Source organism: Trichogramma pretiosum, unplaced genomic scaffold (assembly GCF_000599845.2).
Source record: "Trichogramma pretiosum strain Unisexual culture from Peru unplaced genomic scaffold, Tpre_2.0 scaffold103, whole genome shotgun sequence".
Taxonomy (NCBI): domain Eukaryota; kingdom Metazoa; phylum Arthropoda; class Insecta; order Hymenoptera; family Trichogrammatidae; genus Trichogramma; species Trichogramma pretiosum.
In genome coordinates, this window is record NW_019640788.1 from 348,446 (window position 1) to 375,860 (window position 27,415).

The following is a 27,415-nucleotide window of genomic DNA, read 5'->3' on the forward strand; positions in this document are numbered from 1 at the left end:
GACTACCACTACGACTATGACTACGTCGACGATGCAGAACTAAAAGCGCGTACCTCGTAAATTTTACCAACCATACTTCTTACCCCTGCCTCGCTCACGACCCACCTCTGCGGACTGCGCACGTATACGTGTGCATCAGGATTGTTCGCTCGATTTGAACGTTACAAGAGTGCATGTACGCCGCGTTTTGTGTCAGCGGCCGAATTTATTGAACGAAGCGGAGAGATAGAGACGAGAGAGAGAGAAAGAGAGAGAAAGAAGCTCTAGCTCGCGGCGAATGCGTCTATATATGCTACACACACAGCGTTGAGAATGGCTAACTTTAAGTTAGTTTGTTATAATTTGCTTCGGGGCTTGTATGAGTCCCACGCTATGCGCAGGAAGAAAGGAGAGAGAGAAACTATGAATAAATTTTGATGGGCCGATTTGCATATCATCTATGTATACTTTGGTGTATGTGTCTGTACGTGTGTAAATGGACGGATATAGACTGCGGAGATGAAGCATCGAGTGTACACAGAATAATTTTTAACCAAAATATTAAAGCTTGCAGTTTTATGTTGCAGGAAATTGATATTGATACAAGTGATAGTGGTTCGCGTATTACGGAAAATAATTTTATTAAGACTGCTTCGGATATAGCAGAGCTGCTCGAATATTGTTTTTTATGATTAAATTTTTATGATTTAATTTAGATAATTTTATTTATTGGGGTTTTCAATGCGCAACTATAAAAAAAGATAAATTATATAATGTTATACTCTAAGATTGATTGGTTAAACTTTTCAGCCACGATTTCAGTAACTCATGCTAATCGCTAACTTTCGAACCATGTATTCTGACTTTCCTTTAAGCGCATTTTATGATTAATTGAAATAATTATGAACTTCTTGATAAAAACAAGCTATACAATCGAATCTCTATTTTCCCTCACTTCTTTAAGACGCATACAATAATCGTATTTTAAGAACAATTCGTAATTTTAAAAGTAAAACATTTACGTACATGCGCAATATCGTTGCATAATAATATTGTTCCAGTTCTATTTTCTTTTTTATCGTCCATGAATATCGATCTGATAATTTCCTACGGAATAAATGCTCATCTTTTTCAAACTCTCTTATATATTCTGGCATGGGTAATATCAATCATGCCGTGCTAGAGATAAAGCATATATGCACTGTATAGAGAAAGTACCCGTATAAAATCAAGCCCTATCGCCAATAATGATGTGCGTGTACAAATACCTATACGCACGTTTACGTTAGAGACTTCCCGTGTGTATTCATAATTAAGGATCTATTTCTTTTATTAGTGAAACGCATATGCGATTTTACGCCCAAAATGTCGCAGTGTAACTCTCGCGTGTACTTTGAAATTTTGCTCATACATGTCACTGCCTGCAGCGACTCGACGAGGGGTTGAACTGCTTCTGTTGCAACATCGGCAAAGATGTTGCTGCCGCCGACGACGACGTCTTGCTCGTGCAATCCGTTACTCCTACTGTAACATAGTTCTGTATGTTCTATATACGTCTTTACACTTTGAAAGAAAGAGAGAGAGAGAGAGAGAGAGATAGTGAACTTGACGAGGTATAAGAGACTTATGCGTTGCGTTACTCTCTATCTCTCTCTTTTCCCTCGTCAAGACACTAAATGTACATGTGGAGCTCGACGATCGTTACCACAACGATGGCGCAAAGAATGACGAAGATAGAGTATTGCCGCAGCTGAGTCGACCTATACAAATGATGCTGCGCTCGTACGACGCCGTAATTATTTTACTGAAAAGTTGTAGAATCGAGCCTTCTTTTTTTTTTATTCTCAACATCATCAACTTTCGCACCCACTTTACACCTTCAGAAACTGTAAAAAAAGCCCTGCCTATGTATAAATTTATACAAGGAAAAATGCTGCACGTGTGTGCGTGTGACATGAATTACGTACTTTCCATCGGAGCGATTTTTCTTTTCTACTTATCCACTCGATATTACTGCCGCTACTCTCTTCTTTTTTTCCATTTTCAATAAATCCGCTTTTATAACGGCAGGAGCAGCAGCGCGACTCGCTCGCTGCTGTATATGTATATGTGCGCGCACGGGGACGATTTATTGACGAACACTTCCCGGCTATATTTTCGACCACCGACGCCACGTGTGGTAAAAGCAAAAAAAGAAAAAAAAGCGAACCATCGCCCCCGAATAGTATATCGTAAAGTGTCGTAAAAAATAAAACGAACAACGACAGCGCGTGAGACCCAACTGATGTATTCTCTCAAGCAGGTACACGCAGCCGATGCAGCAGTGTTCGCCATTTGTTTCGCGCTGGCAACTAAACTTTTGGCCCTGTTTTTTCTCTAAACTCTACTTTACTGTACTAGATGTTTGAACTCAATTTGAATACTGCAACATCGAAATCAAACGAGTACGTACGCATAAGCTTCGAGATATTATTTTCGCATTAGTTTGTGTGTTGTGTAGCCGGTGTAAAAATAATGACTCCCGTATGAGCTTGCGCAATAACTTCTTTGTGCATTTCTTTTGTCCCTAGTATTTATAATTGAAAGATCTCGGAAAAAAGTCCAGAGACTCGGACGTGTTGCGTCTGTATCTTAAAACGTGAGAGAGAGACAGAGAGAACAATGTTCATTAACACCTTATCGCGTCGAAGTAAAAGAGACGAAGCAGTAGCAACAGCAGCGCACCATAATATACGTAGCGTGCAGATAAAGCTTGAAGTGGAAGACAATATTGACGAAGGTGTTACTTTCTTCGTTCGTCGTCAGCAGCAGCAGCAGCAGCAATAAGAATGACAAGGAAGGAAACAATTTCGCTTTTTCTTTGTATCGCGTAGCTTTAGTAGCAACGCCCGCTTGTCACTGTATCTCTGGCTCTTTTTCTCCTACATCGATTCTTTCGCACGTGGTATGTTTATATAGGTAAAAGTTTACATGGAAAAATAATTGTGAGTTAGTGCGATTTCGCTTTTGTTTTGGTCTATGACAGACATGTATCAGACATCCCGACGAAATGCTTTACAACATGGGCTGAATCAAGATTTTTCACTATCTGAACTACGCACGCGTACACGGGAGCAGAAAGTTTACGAAACAAAAACCTAAATTACTCCGTACGTTTGTCGCAATTATAGATAATATTCGCAGCATCTCTCGCGAACAATTTCGCTTTGCTATTGTGCACGAGCGAGCTCGTATCTATATGTATATATAAAACACTACACAACAGCAGCAGCAGCAGCAGCCGCTAACGGCAATCGTGAATATCGTGCAAAAGAAGAAAAAAAAGGAGAGAAACGTATAATATACCAGGCAAGCATACATGTACTACGTATACAGCACGGGTAGCTTCTATTCACTTGTAATTGCATTTTTTCCTCTCTCTCTCGCTCCCCTCTGCTCCCTGCTTTCTCCTACGCGCTGCTTGCGTACTCTCTCTCTCTCTCGCTTCTCTCATTGAAGCTTTTTCCACTTAATGAGGGACAGTCTGAAGGAGCTTTCCCTCCCTCTCCATTGTTGTTCAGGTGAATTGCTGTCCTATTTATAGCACTCGGTGCGCGCGCGTGGAATAAAAGCACCGGGGGAGGAGTGAGCGAGGAGACTCTCGAGGCGAACTTTTAACGCGCATAGCTTCGCGTGTGTATATATATAATACCGAGAGCTATAGGTGAATCACGAAACGTAGCGAGAAGAGCGGTGCGCGGCTCACGTGGTGACGGTGGCGGGGGCGGCGGCGGTGGGGGCCCCCTTTCCCTAAAGGTGTACGTGTACTTATATGTATGCATACATACACGCGCTTTCACTGTGTTATAAAGAAGCAAAAAGAGAGAGAAAGAGAAACGTATGCGAACGCACAGACTCGTGCACGCCCCTGGGGAAATAGCTTGCAAGTACCTCGTCTCTCTCTTTCTCCTTCTTTCTCTCTCTCTCTTTCTTCCTCTCATGTAAAGTTCGACGGTATTGTGCTTCAGGAAAGTAGATTTCCGAGTTTTTTCGTCTTAACGTCTTTGTGAATGTGTATAGCAAGCAGTTAGAATAACTATATACATGCACGTGTACTACCGGTGTGAGCTGCGAGCAAGGACGAACACATCGCTCGCTCACTGCTCGCAAGATCTACTATAACATAGCTCACTCGCGGTTCGACGCTGAGTATAACCACCAGGGATTTGTGTGAATAGAAATAAGCTCGAGAATACCCGCGTGTTTGTAGTGCACCACTGCTACTTGCGCACACACACACAGACAGTCGCATACCACGCACGTAAGTGTGAGCGATGACAAATGTTAGAAATTTCGATTGAGATAATAATCGATCATAGTTATACAGTTCGAATTAATGAAAACCAATCGTTAGCGTGTCTTATTCATTTATCATATTTGCATGCAGATGCAGGCAATATTCGTGGGACATGCGAAAAAATCAAATCGAATGACCAGATAAAGGTAATAATTTCCTTTTGACCAACACGCGGGAGGTATATGGGAGAAAAACATTCAATCGAATGAATAATACACAAATCTAATCGTTCTCGCCATCATTCAAGCCTTTTTTCGGCCTCCGACCGATAAATAACGCAGCCGCTGGTAGATATGGTAGGGGAATTGTGTGCAGCAATGAACCAGTAAAACCTTCGCTTACGATGATTAATCGCCTTGGCAATTTCCCGCATGTGTACGGGGCATCTCGTTCGAGAGTGGAAAGGGGCGAGCAGTACATGTACGTATCATGAATCCCCCAGGAAGAAACAAGCAGAGTAGGAAGAAGTAGAAGAAGAAGAAGAAGAAGCTACAGCAGCAGCAAGATAGAGCAGAAGAAGAAAGATAGATATCTGGCCCACCGAAAAATGTCATCGCCGCGACGCACACCCACAGACACACACTCATGCTCGCAGCGGCGCATTCTCCCGCCCCCATGGCGACGAACTTTGCGCAAATTGGCTCGGCTCCCGCGATTATGCGCCCACGCAGCAGTCGTAAATAAAGCTACATGCGCGCATCCACGCCACATATATGTAGAGCGTATACAGTCGCATAGCACGGCACACAGAGTTTGGCCGAGATCCACCCGTTTATTGTTTTGTTTTCGCTTTCTCCCTCACTCTTTCTCTCTTCTGTCTCTTTTTATCTCTCGAAAGCAGTAGCTTTTGCGCTTACATATGTACATGGAAACGCGCATATGCATTAAATCTTTCTTTCTCTCTCTCTCTCTCTCTCGCGCGCGCGCGCTCGCTCTCGAACCCGCTGTGAATGAGCAGCCACAAGAACATGCGAGCTTGGCTGGCGCTGCGGTGCAGCGAATGAAACGGAAAGACGGAGATAAATGCGCGCGCGAGTATGCATGCATAACTGGCACGAAGAGACGAATGGATGTATTCCGAACAGTTGGCTGATTGATCGAAACGAGGGTCAGGATTTCGCGCCATGTATCGTGCGTTTCTGTATATCGGCGCAAAATAATACTTTTAAATTACACGGCTTGCGTGACTCCGGCGGTAGCAATAAGTTTTTGTTTGTTAGGATTTTTGATTCGCGCGAGCAAATTTTGAGCGTGGCATCGAGTCGCATTGATTATTCAATAGCCAATCAGAGCCGGTAGCCGCGCCAGCGATGATTGCAACTCTCACGCTCGCGCGACATTGTAATAACACAAAAAGAAATAAAATCCAACCTTGCTACATAGCTCTCTATGCAGCTGCAGTGCAAAGAGAGATAGGTGCAGAGAAAGTAAATATGTATAGATGCTCTGGGAGTTGAATTTTCAACGCTGGGATATTATGCCATTCCAGTCGAATGGTACTTGTCCTAACGAGGTCTGACCCGACGTTGGTCTGCTTCACTGATATTAGCACATTTCCATGATAACGCGCGTAGCAGCAGCACCGGCAGCTCGCTCGTATATACTTTGGCCCGTCCGGATCGTTGAGTATCTGCGAAGTTTTGCGTAATACATACAGACCAGGACTAATGATCCTTGAACTTGTTTGAATATTAGAACCGAAACTGGGGAATGTCTTGTATAATACGAGCTGGCGACAATGATGGAAAAAACATTAGTATTCAAATTGTAATATTTTGCATTTCTCGTTTTCGAGGCATTGTAAAGTTTCGCCCCGAGATGATGTATCCTCGTTTCAAGCCGAGATATATGTAATCCCATTTCTCGGTGAAACTTGATTTGTCGGATAGCCCCCAAAGTTTCTCTTTCTCTCTCTCTCTCTCTCTCTCTCTCTCTCTCTCTCTCTCTCTCTCTCTCTCTCTATCTGCATTGCGCGCGCCGCGGGCAGGACGATTAATTGGAGGGATTCTTGTGATCGGTATATACGCGCGCACTCACGCAAATATCGCGTACACAGACAGTCACAGGATGGTTATATACGAAATCGAAAATCAAGTTGAATTTGTGGTGAGTTGAGATAATTGAATTCCGCATCGATCAAACGTTTAAATATTTACCTCGCGTACGGTGACACGCGCGCGAGCGAGCGTAAGCTCTTTCTGTTTGGATACTCTTGTACTCGAGCAAAGTCAGCGAGTCGGCTCTTTACAAGCACGCGGCTGTGCGCGCGCGCGCGTGTGTATGTGTGTGTGTGCGTGTGTGTGTGTGTGTTTATGTACTCATACACTCCCAGCCTAACTCTCTTCTTTCTTTGTAAGTAGGTCTTGTCTGGCTACCACCGCTGCCACTGCTGTTGCTGCTGCTGCTGCCGCGATTACTCGACTCTATATACGTTCATAGTCTTTGTCGGACACAAAATCGAGCTTGTGCACCGGAGCTCTCTTACGTAAATACTGAGAAAATTAATTAAATAGTTGGCCAAAAGAGAGAGTGGAGAAGGTGGATGCTGTTTCTGTGTGATGCAATTCTCGACTCAAGCGCGAACGAGCGCTTCGTCGGAGTTTTTGTAGACTTAATCGAGACTTGCGCGCGCTTCTCGTTGTCTGAGGCTAAATGGCATTTTTAAATGTAAAAAGAAAAAAAAGAGAGGAAAAACCGCACGCACATCAATAATTAATGATCGTAAAAAGATTCAACATTAATTGAAACAAAAAAAAAAACGCGGAACGTAATCTCGTTGAAAGGGGATTTATCGAATTTTCAATGCTCTCTGTACTGCCATCGTCGAAGCATAAGAGCCCTCTCGAAGTCATCAAATATATAGCCTGTTGGTGACACTACATAGTATAAAGAGTATTCCCTGCAACCTCATCTGTGTCCCTCACCCTATACAAGGAGACAGAGAAAGAGAGGAAGCGAGCCAGTGAGCAGGCGAGCCACACGGCAGTAGTGCTCCGCGCGAAGCCTCGGAGAAACTAATCCTGCTGCTGGCTGACCAACAAAGGGACGTCGTAGTATGCGCGCGCGCGTATCGATTCTCTTTGACTCTCTCTCTCTCTCTCTCCCAGTGTGAATCTGTGTGCGTGCACATGTGCGTCTGTGGGTACAGCGTGCATGTGTTGGTGCGTGCTTGCAAGGCTCTATCGGTAGACACAGCCCTTGAGAGAGATAAGAGAGAGCAAGAGAGAGAGAGAGAGAGAGAGAGAGAAAGAGAGAGGGTATAAAGTTAAAAGTGCCTATGGCAAGCAAAGCTCTTTTTCGGACCAACTACGTCAGGTATCAGGAACGTCTGCACCTGCGTCGTTTCGATCTTTAGTATTGTAACAATGTGACCTTTTTCTTGGGAATATCACCTTCGATATCGGTGACCAATAGAATCGATTGTTTACTTTTACGACCGTCCGTGCGCAGGTGAAATAGTTTACATAAAATAATTTAACTGTTCCACTGAAATTCGCATGTATGCAGTTTTGCATAGCAACGTGGGCTTTGTAAGTCAAAGTCACGTCCAAAATTGACGAAATTACCAAAGGAGCCTCGGCGTGCCAGCTTCTAATACACAAGCGCTCGAGAGCAAAGTCATATAATATATAATTTAGAAGCGAGCGAGTCTGTGAGTTCACACACAAACACAGACTGCACACATGCGCAAGCTCTGAAGACGCTTATCTGCTCGTGGCCCGGTGCATAATTAAGCGGCATGCGTTAATATATGCACGTCGCTTGAAAATCTCTCGCTGCAGGTAATGTATATATGTGTACGGGTACGCGTATAAGACACACAGAGGAATTCGAGAGCTGCACATGTGTGTGTGTGTGTGTGTGAAGGTAGATATATGTATATAGCTGCACGTCTAACACAATTAAATGGAGATTAATTAAAGCGATTTTACATTTCGTCGGGCTTGAGTACATACATAATCTTCTGCATACGTAAGTAGCTTTTACCGGGACGTCCTTGTGCGCGTGGTTGGCTTTTTCCATCGATGCGAGACGCGCTGATGCTCCTGCGCGCCGCCACGTGGATGAAGCTCAGAAAAGCGTGTGGATGCATTATATACGTATAGATGGATCAAAACTTGACTTTTTACAAGTAATTATTCGCCGATGCGTAATATCGTTTGCGCGCTTATAAGCCCCTCGAAAGTTCCGAATCAATTTTGTAACGATCCTTTTTTTTCTCTTTCTCTCTCTCTCTCTCTCTCTCTCTCACTCACTCACTCACTCACTCTGCGTACGATTTTTGCTTAAAATTCAAAAGCCTCCGTAAGAAAGTTTTATATCGCGATATAAAAAGAAGAGAAGAATTGAAAGGGCTTTTGGAGAAAATTTTGCCCTGCTTTTCCCCCTCCCGCTCCATTCGAAATTTATCAGTGTGAATGAGCGCGCGGGAGTGAGATTTTTCTTTGCGCTTGATTCCTTTTCTCGATAATAGGATAACTGAAAGTATCGGCAAACTCTCGTTCGCTCGAGCTCGAGCTTTTACTCCCGCCGACGAACAAAAAGAAGCCAACTTTCCAAACTGCGTGTCTTTACAGCTGATTTCCTTATTTATATCGTTCAAAAAGGTCTTTTACTTCTTTCCTTTATTTGCTGCTGCTGCCTCTGCTTATGTGCGCATTTAACACACGTACACACTTATTTGCATCGAGCAAAAAAAGGAAGCTGCACTGCGTCAAAAGTAGCAGCTATATACGACTACAAACGACAAGAACTACAACTTCTTAATTAAAAGCATTGTACGGTACGAAGCAGGCTTGATAATCGTGAAAAGGGTTTTATTCTACGCATGTATACATAGCCACGCGCACGCTTAGTTGATGCTGGCAAGATAATGGCACTTTGCTAAGGAGGAAGCCGATGCTTATGACGAGACTCGCTCGCAGCTGCTATTTCTTCTTCTTCTCGCTGCTTCTTCTTCTTCGTCTTCTTCTTCAGCTCCGACTAACTAAGCTTTTATGAGTTAATAAACTTGGGTTATCGAGAAACACGAGCTATGAGCTCATAGCAAAAGCAAAGGAGAGAGAAAGAGAGAGAGTCAGAAGATGAAAACCCCGTACGAGGCACAGAGAGGGCTTCTCAGTTTACTTCATTTTGTCATTAAGGGATTCAATTTTCGCATTAAATTACACATACGCGCGTTTATATCTCTTACTTATTTTTCGGCCAGATTAATCGTTGATTCGGGCAGAGAAAAAAAATTAACGGAGATCGCGCTCAAATCTACGGTCCGTGTTGCGCCCTACAGTGCAGAAAGAAAACTGCAGCGCAGCACCCGAGCTTAAAGTTCAAGCAATTCTCACCCAAGCTGAAGCTCATAAAATCTCCGTGTAATTAACTTCCTTACAACCTCCCTGGGAAAATTAACACAACTAAAATTAACGGAGCGAGGCTGCAGGAGCGCATTACGGTTCTATACATATAGGCAGCATCACAACTACCAGCAGCGCCAAGGGTCTCAGCTGCGCTTGGATATTACGTTGATACGTGTATAATGTTGCCGTATATTTTAGAGATGCGAAAATATTTCATTTTTTCAACTTGTATGCTTTCGATCAAACGAGTTACAAATTATGAACAAGAAATATTTTAAACACTCTCTTTTATTTTTTAACGTGTCTGTTTAGAGGGAGAAAACGTGTTACAAATAATTTATGAAATTATCTTTTTGTTAAACGTTTACGTTTACTAAACGTTTTTAAGTCTCGTGTATACAAGCAAAAAAATTGCATCAAAATTAATGTAAAGTTTTTCGTGCAATTATTTATAATTTTCTACATTTTAAATGTAAAATGTCAATTAAATTATATTTTAATTAGAATTTTATAAAATCTCAAGATTCTATAAATTACATCGAATTTATTTCAAACATGACAACACACATATGAATATATGTATGCAATGACATACTCACTACTTATACCATTATTCTCACTTTGCCACTTGCAAATTTATAGATAAAGGTATTTGCCATCTAGTGGTAAAGGTTGGCTTTAATAATGACTGAATTTCCATTCTTTCTTTAGCAGTTTCGAGCAAAATTTTAAGTTTGAGAATAAAATTAAATCTTTTTGGTCCATTTTGGCATTAAAATTAATATATTTGATTGCATTTTGTAACATTTTTTCGTACACTTTATGAAAAGAAAAAAATTAGTAATTTTAAATTAATTTTAAAGATTTCATGTAAAATCCTTTCAAAAAATTCAGAATCAGTCAGTTGAATTTTGATTTTACGTTCATTCAGCATTAAATTTGAGGTATCTTAAAAGAGTAGTAGCAACACTCGAAGCATCTAAAATTCTATTATCGACCTATCTGCTCGATATGACGAATATTATAAACCAAAGCGTCAATTTTTTCATCATTTACATATTTGACCATTTGTTTCTTGAGAAATAAAATTAAAACAAAATTGTAAAAATTAGATCGAACTAAAATCCTGATAGCTTCTACGGAACTTTGTCATTCGTAAATCGTATACGTTCCAAGCTACAATACACACGTACGTGGCTATTGAACTGCAGCAACAGTAGCAGCAGCAGCAGCAGCGGCAGGGAGCCAGCAGCACATGCGAGCGCGAGCGTTGTGTGCTAGCAATTTTGATCGACGTCCTCATCAGCTGGAAAATTTGTACGCGCTGAGCTGGAAATTCGAAAACGGATAGCTGCTACTGCCTCTGTCTGGCGTATATATGCTGCACGGGGCGGGGAGACGAGGGGCAGGGGGCGTAGAACGGCGCGGCGAGTGTGAACGTTCGAATGGATATCAAGCGTTGGCGGTGGTGATTTCGAGCATCAGTGACCGTTCATTATATGTATATATACGTGTATAGATAACTAAGGGGCTTACTATATACGTATAAATATATATACGCACAGACACACCTGCACTCGGAGAATCTCTCCAATAATGGCCACTCGTTAAAAATTATTATGGTATATATGTGAATATACGTAGGGTAGGTTCTCGGGCGGGTAGCGTGCAAGGATGGCTGCAAGTGACGCGCCAGTTCTGGCTATATTCTCGATATACATACACGAATGTGCGTGCGTTTAAAGAGAGAATTACGCGCTCTTTAGTTTCAGGGACTCGCAAAGTTCGTTCGACGTATAAGAGAACGTCGCTTGCAACGTTTCGGGACGGAGATAACGAAAATGCATTGTTTATTCTCGACCATTTTGCTTATTACATGTCTCCACGTAACGTTTCTAAGTTAACGTAAATAATTAAAAACTAGGGATACCCTTATTCAATATTTTCGTATTCTTCTCGAATCCACAAAAAAATTTAAATTTTTTAGTACCAGCTGCCATCGAGATAAACATGGAAAATGTCACCCCTCTGACGTGTAACATAGAAATACTTCTTTCTTTTACATAAAATTCTCGGTCTAGAATCGTTTTTTTGTCGTTTTTTTTAGACTGTATTTTAGACTGATCAGAAATGTTGTTTAAAATAGCAAATTATCACCACCGTAAGTGTCAAATACAATTCAGTTTTAATCATAAAACTGTACTTAATTTGTGTTCAACAATATTTCCAGATCACAATTTATGTTTTAACTTGAACTTTAAGGTTTTAAATGAGATAAACTTGTTAGCAAAGTCAAATTGAAAAAAAAGACAATTTCCGGTTTTTTTTGTGCTATTCTAAGTAGGTCGTCATGCGTAGCAAAAATGCAACTCTGGTTTTTCTATGTGAACAAACTCTGCAAAAAAAGTTGGAAAGATAAATACATTATTCGTGTACTATCAAATCATTTTTTATTATAAGAAAGCAAAAACTTCTGTTTCCATATCACGAGGTTAAGCGATAATAATAATCATTTTTATCAGTTGCATGCAAGTACAACTAATATGCACATACCTGCACGTTCACTTGAGAAACGTTACGCTGCCTGGCATTATATACTTACGAGAGCTGCCTACCTCGAAACTTACTTAAAACGCTCGAGGTTTTTTTCTCAGCTGGCAATTATCTGCCCTCACTGCTTATAGTTCTCTGGCTCGTGAGAGAGCAAGAGAGAAAGAGAGAAGGTAGATCGTAAAATTTATGCCGGTATTTTCCGAGCTTTATGCGAGTGCGACGCGTGTATGTGTCGTCAACGGTGCTCAAGAAGCTTGGCTATGTGCACAGCAGCAGCAGCCATCCACCTCCCCCGTACTCGCGTCATGGCTACTTTATATTTTGCCACGCTCGCGGCGGTGGCACCTGTGCGCGCATACAAACTGACGATAAAAAAAATTGCTGGAAGTACAAAAAATAAAACCCTGATATAGAAAGCCATAGTTGCTGATTGCAAAGGGTATTTTGATATTTAATTTGACAAAACGCGTTGAAGCCGTCACAAATTAAATGAGCTAATATGGTAAAAAGACGAAAGCTCTCCTTTCTTCCTAAGGAAAAAGAGGAAAGAATAATTTTTTTTTACACGGCCAAGTTTTCTCAGCCTCTCTTTCCCTCCATCTTTTTGAAAAGGCAAGCTGGGCGTCCAACTCTCTTTTATTCTTTACGGCCATTACTTCATGGCCAGAAGCCCGCAAACGTTTATTACACGGTGCATTTTTAAAAGATTTATGTTGCAACAGGCCATTCAGAGGCTTCGAAAATGCTCTTCTCTTTCCCTTCCTTTTTCCCACTGCCTTCATATAATTAACCTGATGTATCGCTTTGTTTTAACACGTTTTCATTCTTTTTGACACTAATTAATTTCATGTATACCCCGCACCGATGTTTACGTACACGTGTTTATTTACACGCTCGCGTTGGCACAAGGAATGAAAAAAAAAAACTAGAAGTTGAACACGTAATGGAATTCGCTATGTTGCATACGCGCACGTGTGTATCGAAAATAAAATAAAAACAAGAAATGTGACAGACAGCTTACGAATAAGAAATGAAATAAAATATGGATACACGACGACGACGAAAAAGCACAGCTCTTGTGAATTCTGCACCGTTGCCTCTGCGCCTGCCTGTAAGTGTATTTATTACGAATCGTCGTTGCAGAGAGACCGAGGAGAGCGAGAGAACCAAGTAAAACCAGCTTGTTTACCAAGCTCTCTTCCATGACCTAGTTTAACGACTCGTGCATTGTATGTATATCTCTCTCTCCAACCTCCTCTACGTGTATTTATAAGCCAGAGTCTGGATGCGCCGCGGTAGGCAGGCAGCAACAGCCTATGTACCAGTGCAGTATTATATGCGCTGGAAAATCCAGTGCACGCGACGGCGCGACACACCTCCTTAAACTCGAGCGTTCACCGAACGTCACATAGACATACCTTTTCTTTCTTCGCGCGCGGCTGTGCTAGCTTGCTGCGCCGCACACACAAAAAAAGGAGCAGAAAAAGCGCGCACAGGCTAAAACTTTTTTAAGCCAATGCAACGTGCTGTTGAAAACTTTGCAGTACGCGCGTCGAGCGTTACATTCGGCGCTGGAGGAGAGTCAGAGGGAGAGCGAGAGAAAAAATTTTTTACACGAAAATGAAAAAGTTGTCGGAAGGCAGCAGCACAGGCTAAAGAGAGTAAGAGAGCGAGGGGGAGAGGAGAGTCATACAGTTACGAGGAGGACGAGAGAAAAAGAGTAAAAAAAAATCTCTTTCGCCTACTATCGCGTATAGGTGGTTTTACGCGTCGAAATCCCTATATCTTTTTCCTAATCGCTTCTTTCGCCCTGGCGCATGAGCTACTGCATAGCTAGTCGCGAGGTTCTTTCCTATATTCTCACTCTCAAAGCGATCTTCGAAATTGAAAAATGAGGAAATTATGTCGAGAAGTTCGAGGCTAGAAAAGCAGCCTGGCAGTCAGGCTTGTGCACGGCTTATGCAATGAGTAGGAGGAGGAGGAGGAGGAAGGAAAAAAGTCACAGGCTGGCTTCGATGCCAAAGAAAGAAGTAGAAGTCGCTAGTTGGAGCTAAAAAAGCGGAAAAATGAGTCAGCGCGTTAATGTATAGTGTGTGTGTGTGTATGTGACCCTTTCCACATCGTCTGCGTCAACAGTATTTCATGCCGAAAGAAAAAGTTTGCTCGTACGACGCCGAGGCGAAATTAGCGCGAGCGCGCGTTAGCATGGGTGTGCATACTAGTGTTGGTGTGTACGTGTACGGTGGGACGTACTTATACGTATAACGTGAATAATGTTGCGGCGCTAAGATATGACTTTTATCTTTGAGCCAACTTTCGTTAATTTTTTTCTCCTTACGACCAAAACTTATCCCTGGCAAAAATTAATCGAGCAAAAAAGTGTATTTTACCAAGCTTGTGTACTTTGAAAAATTTCGAGAATCAGAAATTAAATTGCCTCACAGTCGTTCAAACTATTTGATAATCCGTAAAATATCAATGTTCAATAAACGAGCATCATATTATCATGAATCTCTCTCTCTCTCTCTCTCTCTCTCTCTACTTCTCTCTATGGCTAAACACAACTCGTCGCTTTTTAGCGCAAACCAGTCGTCATTAGCCGAGTGGTACTGGTTGGGACGAATAGTCGAGTCTATTGTTGAGCATCAATGGGCTCGCGATCGAATCGAAGAGATAACTGCGAAAGCAGCAACGCACTATATACGTAATTAGAGCCGACGTGTGGCATAATGTCTTGTTTCGCCTCGTGCGCGCCTATATATATTCGCCGCGATATTGTGTAGTACATCAATAGATTCTCTCGTGCCAGTATTATCATCACTGACGTACGGGATAATTATCTATTTGAAATTACCCACGTGGCTGCGTACGCCTCTATTTTAATGCATTAATATATACCCGACTTTGATTCGTCTTAATGTCACTCGGGCTTCTCGGGCCTGCAAGTACGGTTTTATCGTTCATTTTTACGACGGAAAAATATACTAGCGTCGGACGTGCGCTACAAATAATGACCTGTCGGATTTATTATTATTTTTTTCTCAAGATATGCTCTTAAGCTTTATTATTTAGTGCATCGTTGACAGCAGCAAATTTTACAAGCTCGGCCTAAAATCAATTTCCAATCGGATGAGCAATTATTATATCCTTGGAGACTCGCCGGGCGGTCGAAATCAAATAGCAAAACATCACGCGGTGCTCGGCTGATTATATATCGCCAAGTTCGAGAGTTCTGCCTCGCGTAAACCAAGCATAATATATGTGTGTGTGTGTCTCTCGCTCTCTCTTCCTCTTTCACTTGCACACGTTCTAGAAACAGCTTCCGCATGAGCGAGCGCTTCATCGGTGCAAGCTCGCACTACTTATCGCCGCACGATTTAATTGAATTATAAACGCTCGCTAATTCCGGGCGCGTTATGTATATGCCGGCGCTATTGCTGCGGTCGACACTCGCACCCTTCTCCCCCCCCGAAAACACATGCACACACGGGTGAGAAATTAGAATTACATTCTCGGGATTTCGCAGGCTCAGCTCCGCACGTATCTATATTCGCTCGTGCGCCAGCGATATCAAAGGTATTCATCATTTTGCGAGCTCAATTTTTCATTCCTGCGATATATGTGCGCGTTCGCGACGACTCGACGAATCCTGAAATTTCTCTGTCGCGCGCGCGCTTTCTCCTCGACGTAAAAGAACAAAGAGGAGAAAAGTCAAGCTGGCGTATTGCAGGGATGCACGTATATTTACGTTTATGCCTTGACTTTTTTATGAGATATTCTCTCGTTTTTTTATGTTGCCTATTTCTTCGAGCTGTTTATACACATACACGCGCGTATAATATATACACCGCGGCGAAAAATAATAAAAATACCGCTGACTTTTTTTTTATCTCGCGCACGTGTGAGAGGTACTTTAACGGGTTTTTTTTCTCCGGCTGCTCGCGCACGCTCGTGCGAAGACGATGATCCTCCGTATTCTCGAATTATTAATCGACGATGTTCGTCGCTCGCATTCGTGGCCGTTATCGGCTGACGAATTTACATATATTATACACGAGTAGGAGCTTGGGTCGCGTTCTACGACACCGATACATCAATACTAAAATTATTCCTACTCCGCATCTCCACGTCTAATGACGCGTAATAGTCTATGCGTAGATTTACACTGCGCGTCCTTGTTACGAATGTAACCCAAATTATCTCCGTGCACGTTACTCGGCTCCTCCATCTCTCTTAGCTATTTCAGAATCTACAATAATTAATTAGCGAAACTCGCCTTGGGATAGAGTCGCGCGCGCATACATACACAACACTGCAGAATATCGAGCGCCTACATCGAGTCTCAAATCAGTAACGTAGTCGAGCTTATCTTTGTGTGTACCGTCTAGTACTCTAAATCACCGCAAGACGAATATATGCAACGCGTGTGCGTAGGTGGGTTGCGACGCAAGCTGAGCTCAAAGTAGAGAAATATCGGATAATTATTGATGCTGCCTGCGCAAATTACAAATCAAAGCAAAGCTCCGTTATTAACAACATTGCTGCGGGTCAATCAGTTTGCCAATTATAAAGGGAATTTCGCGATTAATATGATTTTCAAGCAAAACGCTCGGGGTCATTTTTCAGGTAACGATAAAGTAATTTTGTTCTTTTCGTCCGGCGCATGCTAGCTCACATAATTCCCCAGTCTTCTTTTCAACCTTCTTATATACAGTGATACATATACGTCATGGCGTTCTCTAGCCTTAGCCCCGAGAAGGACCCGGATCGCAGCACCAGCTCGTTCCTCAAAGTCAGCTTTCCGAAAAGCATTCGTTATCACGAGTCGTAGCTCCGCTGTATATAGTAGCTTATATATACCTATATACGAATACAGTTGTAGTGCAGTGTGTGCAATGGATCGACGTCGACGAGGTATAGTATAGCAGCAGTAGCAAGCCTTTCGACCATTAACAAGTCTCTGCTACACTCTAGATTCTCTGAGGGAGAAAGAGAGAGAGAGAGAGAGAGAGAGAGAGAGAGAAAGTCTAGAGCAAGAAACATCGCGAGGTGATCAATCTTCCACAAAGTCGAACCTATACATATATACCTTTTGCCTTTACTCTTTTGACTATCTTGCGCGCTACACAGAGATGCTTCTACCTTGCACATCCGGCTCGATGAAGCGAACCATATCGTCCCTGTACGTCGATGAATCCATTTCTCTCAGTCGTCTCCAAAGATTATCTCTCTGATTTTTTATGACGCGTATCAATCTCACTCTCGGTAAAGGATCGATTGGGCCAGACACATGGACCACGCCGTCCAACTCGAACACGTAATTAGGAAATTTACAACCCAGTACGTGAACTGCGAGCGTCGCGCTTGAATTGCGCCAAATTCGCTTTCACGAATTGTGTGAAAGATTCGAGTACATAAAGCCACGAGCGATCAACTGTCTAAAACTTCCCTAACTCGAGAGCGATATACGCGTATATATACACATCCAATAGACGCTGGGAAGCCGTTACACTTCCAACTGCGCAGCCGAACTTTGTTGGACTTGCGCTTGAGAAATTGCAGGCTTGCCTACATCGAATGAAAATTTTACTTTGTGTGCCGCCGCCGACGCCGCTGCCGCTGCTGCCTCGTTCGGATAATAGAGAAAAGATATAGAAGAGCAGGCGAGTGAGAGAAGAAGTATGTCTGGCGTGCATCATACGCGTGTGTTCGCGCTCGCAAAAGTGCCTCGCGAGAGGGGGTACCGAGAAAATTGATTAGAGCTCGAAATTTAATGTAATGAGTTCCGATGAAAGGGGGAAGTTCCCAAGAATGTTACACAAGCATTTTGTAGCGGAGCTTATATATTCATTATATTCAAGAAATTGTTCGAGCGTTAAAATAACATTTTGGTATTTTTTTGATTTGTGTTACAGGCAGTGGCGAAGATACCAAAGTTAGCACGGGAGACACTAGTAAATTAGGTATCAAGAAGCCCAGACCAAAAGCCTCGTCGCCGAACCGGCAAGGACCTCAACAATGTCAGGTGAGTCGAGCTTTAACTTTTTGAACTTCTGCGTATAATGATGTGAATTTACCGCTCGATCGAACGTGAACGGATTACATAAAAAAAGATCATGTAGTTTCGTCGCAGGACCAAAAACGAATCGCAAGCGCGTTAAAAAAGAAACACGTACAAGAAAACCACAAATTTGAGAACACTGTCGCTTTTATTATTTGCCGTGCCTATTTCCTATTTTGTCCTCTGCACATGCGGTAAACCTTTTCTTTCCTTCTCGTCTACGGTCGAGCGGGCATCGGCTGCCACCGTTGCCGCTAACGAGGTCGACCTACTTTGGTTTTACCGCTTTATTCGCTTCGAAAAACTCAACGCACTCGACTCCACGTGTGCATGTTACCATGTGCTTGGATGTGTGTATATGTGTGTGTCTGTGTGCTTGTGAGTGTGTATAGGTGGCTTTATACACATAGGTTTAAGTTCGGAGGGTTTTAGAGAGCGGCTCATACTGGACAGCAATAGCAAAAATGGTTTTTCGAATTTGCCCCTGTGCGCTTTTCAGCACACTACACTATGCCGTGCTTACGCTATATGGTTTGAGTTATGCTTTTTGCTCAAGCTCTCTAACGAGAATTCTTTGTTTCGAAGTGCAGAATTTATTTAATTTTTTGCTCTTTTTGCCATGCGCTCAAAAGCAAAGATGAATGAAAAACGTGGGAATAAAAAAATTGCTAAAATAATTAAAGCCCTTGTCAGTACAACAACTGCTTTCACTGAGCGAGAGAACAGAGAAACAAAACATTCTTGTCCGTCACAATATGCAATATTATTTAAACCATGTGTGCACAGTCGAAATGATCGAACAAACATTCATGTATCAGTGATTTTTCTGAAAACATCTCTATTTATATACACGGAAAGAAATAGTGCATTAAATATTATCATATTCGCTAACGAAAATTGCTACGTTCGCTAGGAAAAGTACTCCACAGTTGATGATATGTATTAATTTTCGCAACGTAAAGAAGTAATTTTTGGTACATACAAAATTCATAATTTAATGAAGTATTCCTTGGTATAATTATAACAATTTTTTACTCATGATAATGCAATAATTTATTCAGTAAATAAGTCATTCTGAAATTATTAAAAAAAAATAAATTTATTTTTATAAACGGATTTATTTTCTTGACAAATATTGTTTTGTTTTTGAGAACAAAACTGTTCATCAATGTTTACACATACTAGGTCCTAGTATGTACTTACTTACTGTAGTAGGAACTTCGTTTTTCTACTTGGGGATTTAAAATCCTCCATCTATTGATGAAATTCGAAAGCTTTGATTACGATAAATCATTACACCACAAAACGCATTTTAAAATATTAATCCTTATATATTCCGTCAAAACATCCTAAATTTTATCATAAGTCAATATTTGTTATGGTAACATTTAAATAATTAGAATTACTTTTAAACCATTTTGAACCACCAAGCTACACAAATAACTAAAAACCCTGATAATCCAACTGTATTACCCCTCCCTCGCCCAACTTAAAAATTTTAGCTATCGATTGAAATACAGTATTTTTTCTTTGTGCAGAATTTTTGAACTGTCATTTGAGTATAAAAACAGATTAAAAACAAATTTACGTTACAACTTTTTATTGATATGCTGTCTTTTATAAGTTTAATATCAAATTCGTTCATCTTTGCAGCTCAAATATAATGTTGATCTCAGTAGTTTGTTACTAATTATTATTGATTTAAATATGACAAGAGCAATAAAGACATAGTATTAACCGCACAAGTGCCGCTCGCGCTCGAAGCAGGAAGTAAATTATAGCCGCTCGATTATCGTATCACCATCCGTCCGTCTTGGCCTTGCTCTTCGTCGTCGTCGTCGCCGTTGAGAAGTGAGCTTAATTAAATGAGGGGGAGGGGCTGGATCCTCAATAGACCCACTGTAATTCTCATCGATGTATCGAGTTAACGACGAATTAGTTGCCGTACCCTCTTAGCTTCGTTCGCTTTTAGCTCCGAACTCTATATGCACACACACAGTGCTCAGTTCTTCGTTAGCAAGCTTCAAAGTATATGCAGCACCGCACCGATACACCCACACATACACATCTCGAATTACAGCCTATCTTCCCTGCTGTACTTTTCTTTATTGTATGCCAGTCCCCCTTTATCGGCACGTAGTATAATGAAATAACGTCTGGTTGACGGGACAACTTGATGCTCTTTCGCATAAGTTGATATGATGTTCTTTGTTCCTTTGGTGTACAAAACTGACATGTAATTTTCCTTTTTTTTTTAACTGCTTGAAAAAAATCCACATAATCTCTATGATTATACAGCAGGTTGTCTTGCAATCATCGAAGAGAAACTTCAGTAAGCTTTCATCTGTTTTCCTCGTGTTTCTCTCTCTCTCTCTCTTTTACTTCGCAACGACGAGCTTTGCTACTGACATTGGTCGGCCCCTTAATTAACCGAATTTCCCGAAGCAAGTTAGACACGCGCACGCGCCGCATCACACCACAGCAATCGCGTGCTCGCGCGTCGCCGTGATTTCCAGACCAATTTATTCTTAGGCGTCGACAACAAGCTATATAATACTAGTAACCACTTAGCCCGTGCACGAGAAATTTGCCGTCTCTTGTTTACTTTCTCTCTATCTTTCTGCCTAGCTGCTACCTACATCCAACCGACCTAGCAGTTCGCGCCCACGTACACGTGCGCACACCCACACACATGGCTAGCGCGTCTGGAAAATACACGAGGTAAATTGAAACTGCAACGCGCATCGTTGCTCAGAAAAGGATACAACTCGAGTTGTGCGAATTAAGCTGTACAAAATCTTTCTTTATTTTTTTGTTAGAATAAGCGATCTCGTGTTTTACTGAGCCTGCTCTCGTTTGAATTTTGTCTATCTTTGATGACTTATCTTTCATGGAAAAAAGAATACATAATACAACCACAGACGATAGATCGGATTAACACGAGGCGATATATAAATCCTTATGATTCGCGATTCGAAGACGAAATAAATCGAGCAGCCGAAACAACAGGCGCTGATATAAATCAGCGGGAATTCGGATACATATATAAGGGTGCAAAATTCGCTCATAGCCATGTATAGGTTTTGGCCGAGAGACATAGAGCCAAATGGAGCGATAAAGCGAAAGAGCTGCACTGCGAACAAGAATCGAACACTGAAATGCGGATCGCCGAATCAGCAGTATAACCCGCCCGCCGTATATATACGGCAGTTTTCTCTTGCTCTATTAGTCTCTATCTCGCTTTAAAACTGAATGCCTACACACACGTATACACTAGCGAGGCTTGCGCTCTCTCTCTCTCTCTCTCCATCTCTCTCGGTTCAAAACCAATCAATTCCCTTCCTAGCCAATGCGCACAGAACAGCGTCGGCAGCAGCATGAATTACATACACACACGAAAGTACTGTATATGTAGCAATTCGCTAATAAGCATTGCACAGCGTGAAATTAGCTTTACCGAACGCGCCCAGAGCTTGATTGTCTCGCGCTTGCCGCCCGTATACTTTTTCTCGGCTTTTTGCGCGCTTGCGCGGGTACACCGTGTACAAGCTACTATACGTATATCGCACCTAGGATAATGACGCTACATTGTTTCGCGCTTCGAAATGTTCTCTCTTCTCTTTTCTCTATCTGTATATGGTCGTTACGCGTGAACGGCTTGGAACAATGGAACTTTATATACGTGTACATAAAGAGATATATATTTTTAGATGGAACGTGGTCGCGCACAACCTGCTGTATCATTCAAATTTTTTGAGCTGAATTTATATAGATTCATACATTTGCATGATTGATTCAAACAAGCCAAATTGTTTATGCTCAATTGGCTGATTACAGAGGCTGATTTATTCATGTCGTCAACGACGACGACGGCGACGACGACGATGAAAGTTCATCCCTTTGTGAACGATGCATTCAAATTGACGGCGGTAACGTGTATAATAATACGTTGAGTATTGATGTTGATTCATTCGTTTCGATTAAATACACGACTCGGCTAGTAGTCAAAGAATCGTATTCCTCCTACCACGTTTAAAGTTAAAATAACTAACGTAATACGAACATTATAAGCTTTTGATATATTATTGCTTCTAATGCAGCCATTCGATGGAATATAAAGGACGATGAACATTAAGCGTACGAAAAATATAGTAAAAATGCAATTGAGAGATCACAACTAGTCTGTTCTGTTACCGTTGCTACTAGTTATCGAGTGTATTCTTGTGAAATTCGATGCACTACGAAGCCAAGTATGCATGTATTAATTTTAAGAGGGCTTGTGTGTTAATTGAAAATTGTCATGCGTGCCGATACATGGTATGATATACTCGCATAAGCTATGCAACGCACAACAATGACACAATGATTTTTTCCCTCAAAGATGAATTTCTCAATCGGTTTCCGCAAAAACATCATATGAATTTTCCTCTCCTCCGTCTCTCCTTTAGGTAAAATGAATTTTCCTTCATACACGCGCCAAGTTAATTATGCTTTGGCATGCTGCCTGTGCAAAGGAAGCTCGTGTATCTCTCTTTCTCTCTCTCTCTCTCTCGCTCTCCTTTCTCGTTGCCAAGGCACATGAGTTGAAAGACGACAATATACATAGCTATGTATGTGTTCGCGAGCGAGCAAGTTACGTGATGCACGCGTAAAAGGATCGCGAAGGGGAAGCTGTGAAAGATTCCCTTCTCTCGCACGTTGCAGTGTTCGTGTAATTTCTCACTCGTGTGTTTCTTGCTCTGTATGTTCACAGGTATGCGGCAAAGTATTCAACAATGCGTCGGCACTCACGAAGCACAAGCTGACGCACAGCGACGAGAGAAAATACGTCTGTTCAATGTGCGGCAAAGCATTCAAGCGGCAGGACCACTTGTGAGTTGAAATATTTATTATTTTTCATTAAATTTTATTATTATAATTATTATTTCGTCAAGGTATGAATCGGTCGTGTGATCCTTTTAGTAAGATTTTTTTTAATTCGTTAAATAATTTACCATGCCCACCTGCGCGATGATTAAAACTAGTAAATTAGATTGAAGCAAAGAAATTTTCTTCGTTAACAAGAAAAAAGAAAGAAAGAAACGAAAACTTGATTAAATATTAGAAACAGCGCGCCGCTAGTGGAAAGAACATTGACTTTTCGTAGAGAAAAGGAAAAAAGAAAGTTGCCAAGCCAAAGACACAGAATATAAGAGAGAGGTATCAGCAGTAGCATGCAAGGCCCTTTACCTCCTCTATCTCTCTCTCTCTCTCTCACTCGAGGTACTTAGCGTTCTGATCCGTCGTTCTTTAATACTTCCGTATACAGTGCGAGCAAGGAGAGCTGCGGGCGCACAATAGCAGCAGTGCAGAAAATATTGGCAACGAACAGTCACGTCGTCGTCTGCGGCTCGGGCGCGCGGGGCACGTTCGCTTCATTATTAAACGAAACACGCCATCGAGTTGAGCGTGAGCGCAACGGCCAGCAGCAGCAGCAGCACCGGGCTACGTTGAAAAGGAACAAAACAAAAGGCAACTTGTGTGTGTGTGTGGGCAAAGAATACGCGCGCTTAAATATCCCAAAAATAGTAGAAGAAAACTGTTTCAATTGCTGGATATGAAAAGAAATCGATTTATAGTTTTGTTATCGAGTAAAACATACAATAAGAAATGTCTGACCGTACGCAGACTTATCTACTATATCGGATCGCAAGGCGATCGAATTTGTCCATTAAGTTTAAAAAGACGGATAATCGGGAACGATGGAGGAAAAAAATTCGACTTTATCAATCGCTGAGTGGTCTTTTGTCTTGGCGACTATTAAAAGATTCGAGGAATCTCGGAGTCATAGGCACGAAAACGATTCGCGAATCAACTTGTCTCACGGACGAGTTAACAAGAATGACTTTTTCCTGGATGAAATTTGCATTCAATGCACCCGAGTCTTGCAGCTTTGTCTCTCTTTATTCTTTTTTTTATCTATACAAAATAATGCTTTGCCGTGTCTTCGTCGACGTCAACTCTCAGAGATATTTTTCCTTCTTACTTGCTCGGAACTTTGCTATATACGACTTTATTTTTATCACTTTGCCCGAACACTTCTTTTTTCCGAATGTTTTCTTGCTTCTTGTCTCTCTCGCTCTTCTTTTGCTTTTTTGCGCTTGTTTTCGTATATCTTGAAACTGAATGGCTATTACTGTACTTGCTACTTCAAAGGGTGCTCGTTAAAAAAGTCTTATCTCTCACTTTCTCTCGCGTATTTTGTTCCTTTTCGTAAGATTTAAAAGCTCGGCGCTATTGTATGGGTTGTACCATTGTATCAATATCTTGAATTAAAAATATCATTACTGCTCCAGAATTTCTGATATTTATAACAATCGATTGATGGGATTTTATAAAAATATAAGTAATGAAGTATATTACTCTTCTTCTTTTTTTTTTTTTTTTTTATAAAAACATCTCAACTCAATCGAGCGTGGTTTCGTTGTGTCCATACATTTTTAACGAAGTACAAATGCAGCGTCGGAACATGGCTTCATTGTCGCTGTGCTTACGAGCCATCTTATCCACTCTTAATCTCAAATCTTCTTGCAACAGCAGCAGTAGTAGTCGTTGTAGATGTAGTGGCAGTAGTGTTTAGTCGTAGTAGTAGCAAGACTGTGCTTCGTAGCTCTTAACGACGTCGTTCCGTTTTCCCAGACTGATACCCAAGCTACAGCTGCTGCTATCTGTCTATATCCAGCAGTTTCGTGGATTAACCTATTAATACTCTGAATCTCCAAACGAACGATTGGGATCGTAGGTAAAGAGAGAAAAATGTCAAAATCCACGATTAAGCCTATCGAATTTACTTGAACGCGTTTAATCATACTTCAAAAGAATGGTTTGCAAAAAAAGGCTCGGTAAACACACGCGTGCGAGAGCAGCCGCATGGGTTAGAAGGTGAGAGAGAGGGTGAGTGAGAGAGAAAGAAAAAAAAACCTGTTGATGCAAAATTGAGCATGTACTTGTTGCGTTGTACAAAAGACCTCTACGTAGAGCAGCAGCAGCAGCAACAGCAGCAGTGACGGCAGCAGCGGCGGCGGTGCAAGAGGCTGCACCGGCAGTAGGCGTCAAAGCGCCCAAGGACAAAGATTGAGCGAGCAAGAGAGGAAGTAAAAGAGAATACGAGTATGCTTGTGGCGCGCAAACAGAGGGGATGAATCAAGAGGTGCAGCTAGAAAGCGAGCGAGAGTGGCGAGATAAGCAACAAACCTCATCTATAATATTTCAAGAGCTCGTTCTTCACTTCTTCTCCTTCTATGTTGTATAAATGCATTCGAGAGCCGAGCGTGCTTAAGAAAATTATATGAGACGCAAATGGTATCGATTTTTCGTGACGAACTAAAGCACCGTGGCTACTCTTAAACTTTGTCTATCTCTGTTTCTCTCACTCTTTACTTTACAGAAGTAAATACGATCATACGTACGTCCAATAGAATTTTCAACTCATCGTTCGCAACGAAGCTCTCGCCGGACGCACGTTTGTCTGTATAACGTACATTAGAAACTACGCCGTATCTTATAGCTACAGGCGAGGTAAGAGAGCAAGTTTGACGCAAAAAACTCTCAGAAGGTGAAACAAGGCTAGTAGTAAACCTATATGCACTTATAATACAGCTATATACTATTTGAGCATGCACACGCTGCCGCACGAAAGCAAAATCCTGCGGAAGGATTTCCGAAGAGAATAGATCTTGGATATAGATAATACGCTCATACATGCGTATATCTACGCCTTTCTTTTCAGTTTCAGGGATGTGCTCGGTTGAAAGCCGGGCTGTATATATGACTGTTGCATACCTCTCTCAGCGATGGCGCAACCTGATGCGGCGCGATTGTATTCGGATTTCAAATTTTGTATATACCTGAATACAACTCTACGCATTGAGAGAGAGATAGAGATAGAGCGAGCGAGTGAGAGTGAGCAAGTGCGTCTCTACGCACACATACACGTGTATATGCTAACTATTTCTCTTCTATTTTACACATGGCTTGTCGACGTATGCGCCTGGCTATAGAGCCTTTTACCTCCCTCGAGGTGAATTCGCGTGTGTATGGCAGAGATCCATGTCTGTCTCCCTTTTGACTGTATACTCGGAGTCACTTTTACCTGCGTTTGTGTACATGTAGCCTGCTCCGTTCGCGCACATGTATGGCAGTATATTGTGAGCAAGTACGATGCACACATCAGCTTACAGATTCTCGTATTCTAGTGCTGTACACTTTACGAGTTCGGAAGCAATACGCACTGCAAAAGAGACATAGAGAGAGAGAGAGAGAGAGAGAGAGAGAGAGAGAGAGAGAGAGAGAGAGAGAGAGAGAGAGAAACTAGATAGTGTACGTCGATTGCGGAAATGCGTTAGGCTCCATGAATACATATTCTCCAACAACAAATGTACAAATTGCGATGACACGGTTTTTATTTTGCTTATTCAATGTTCACAGGAACGGTCACATGCTGACGCATCGAAACAAAAAACCCTACGAGTGCAAAGCCGAGGGCTGCGGCAAGTCCTACTGCGACGCTCGGAGCTTACGGCGACACACGGAGAATCATCACGCGCCGAACAACAACAACAATACCGCGCAGAACAACAATGGCTCGAGCAACAATGCCTCTACGCCGAGCACCACGACGACCGACAGCACGTGTCCCAGCAGTCCTACGACGGGCCCGAACACACCCAACACGCCCGGCAGCAATCCCAGCACGCCGAGCACGCCCGGGGCCAGTGCGGCCGTGACGACCAGCAACGGCCACGGGCACACGGCGCTCAAGCAATTGCTGGCCTCCGAGCCGACTGGTACTCAACTCAAGGTTAGCAAATATTTCCTGCCCGATGTGATATTTCGCCCCGAAAGTATTTTCTCGTTCGCTTTAGTCAAATTAATTAATAATTTTAAAAGCGTGCGCGCACACTTACATACTTCGAGCGCGCGCGCGATCGATGATTAATTGCCAGCGTCACGCGTGATGGAAATGTTTCACCTTGTTAAAATTTTCGAGCGTAAAATATAAATGCATCCTTCGAATTTTTTAATTAATTTAGAGCTTTGGGTTGCCTCGTTTTTGCGACTGCCGACCGTAAATCCGTCGTAAAATTGACACAA

At 42.0% G+C, this 27,415-nt stretch overlaps 1 protein-coding gene across 1 annotated transcript in view; it reads left to right on the forward strand.

Moving 5' to 3' along the window:
- Positions 1-27,415, forward strand: part of LOC106653824 — a gene marked incomplete at its 5' end in the record, with an annotated part of 166,017 nt that overhangs the window by 89,963 nt on the left and 48,639 nt on the right. The window contains 3 exons of the mRNA XM_014373403.2: positions 18,138-18,247; positions 23,037-23,155; positions 26,750-27,122. Of these exons, the coding sequence (XP_014228889.2) occupies positions 18,138-18,247; positions 23,037-23,155; positions 26,750-27,122 (602 nt within the window). The remainder of the gene's footprint in view (positions 1-18,137; positions 18,248-23,036; positions 23,156-26,749; positions 27,123-27,415) is intronic.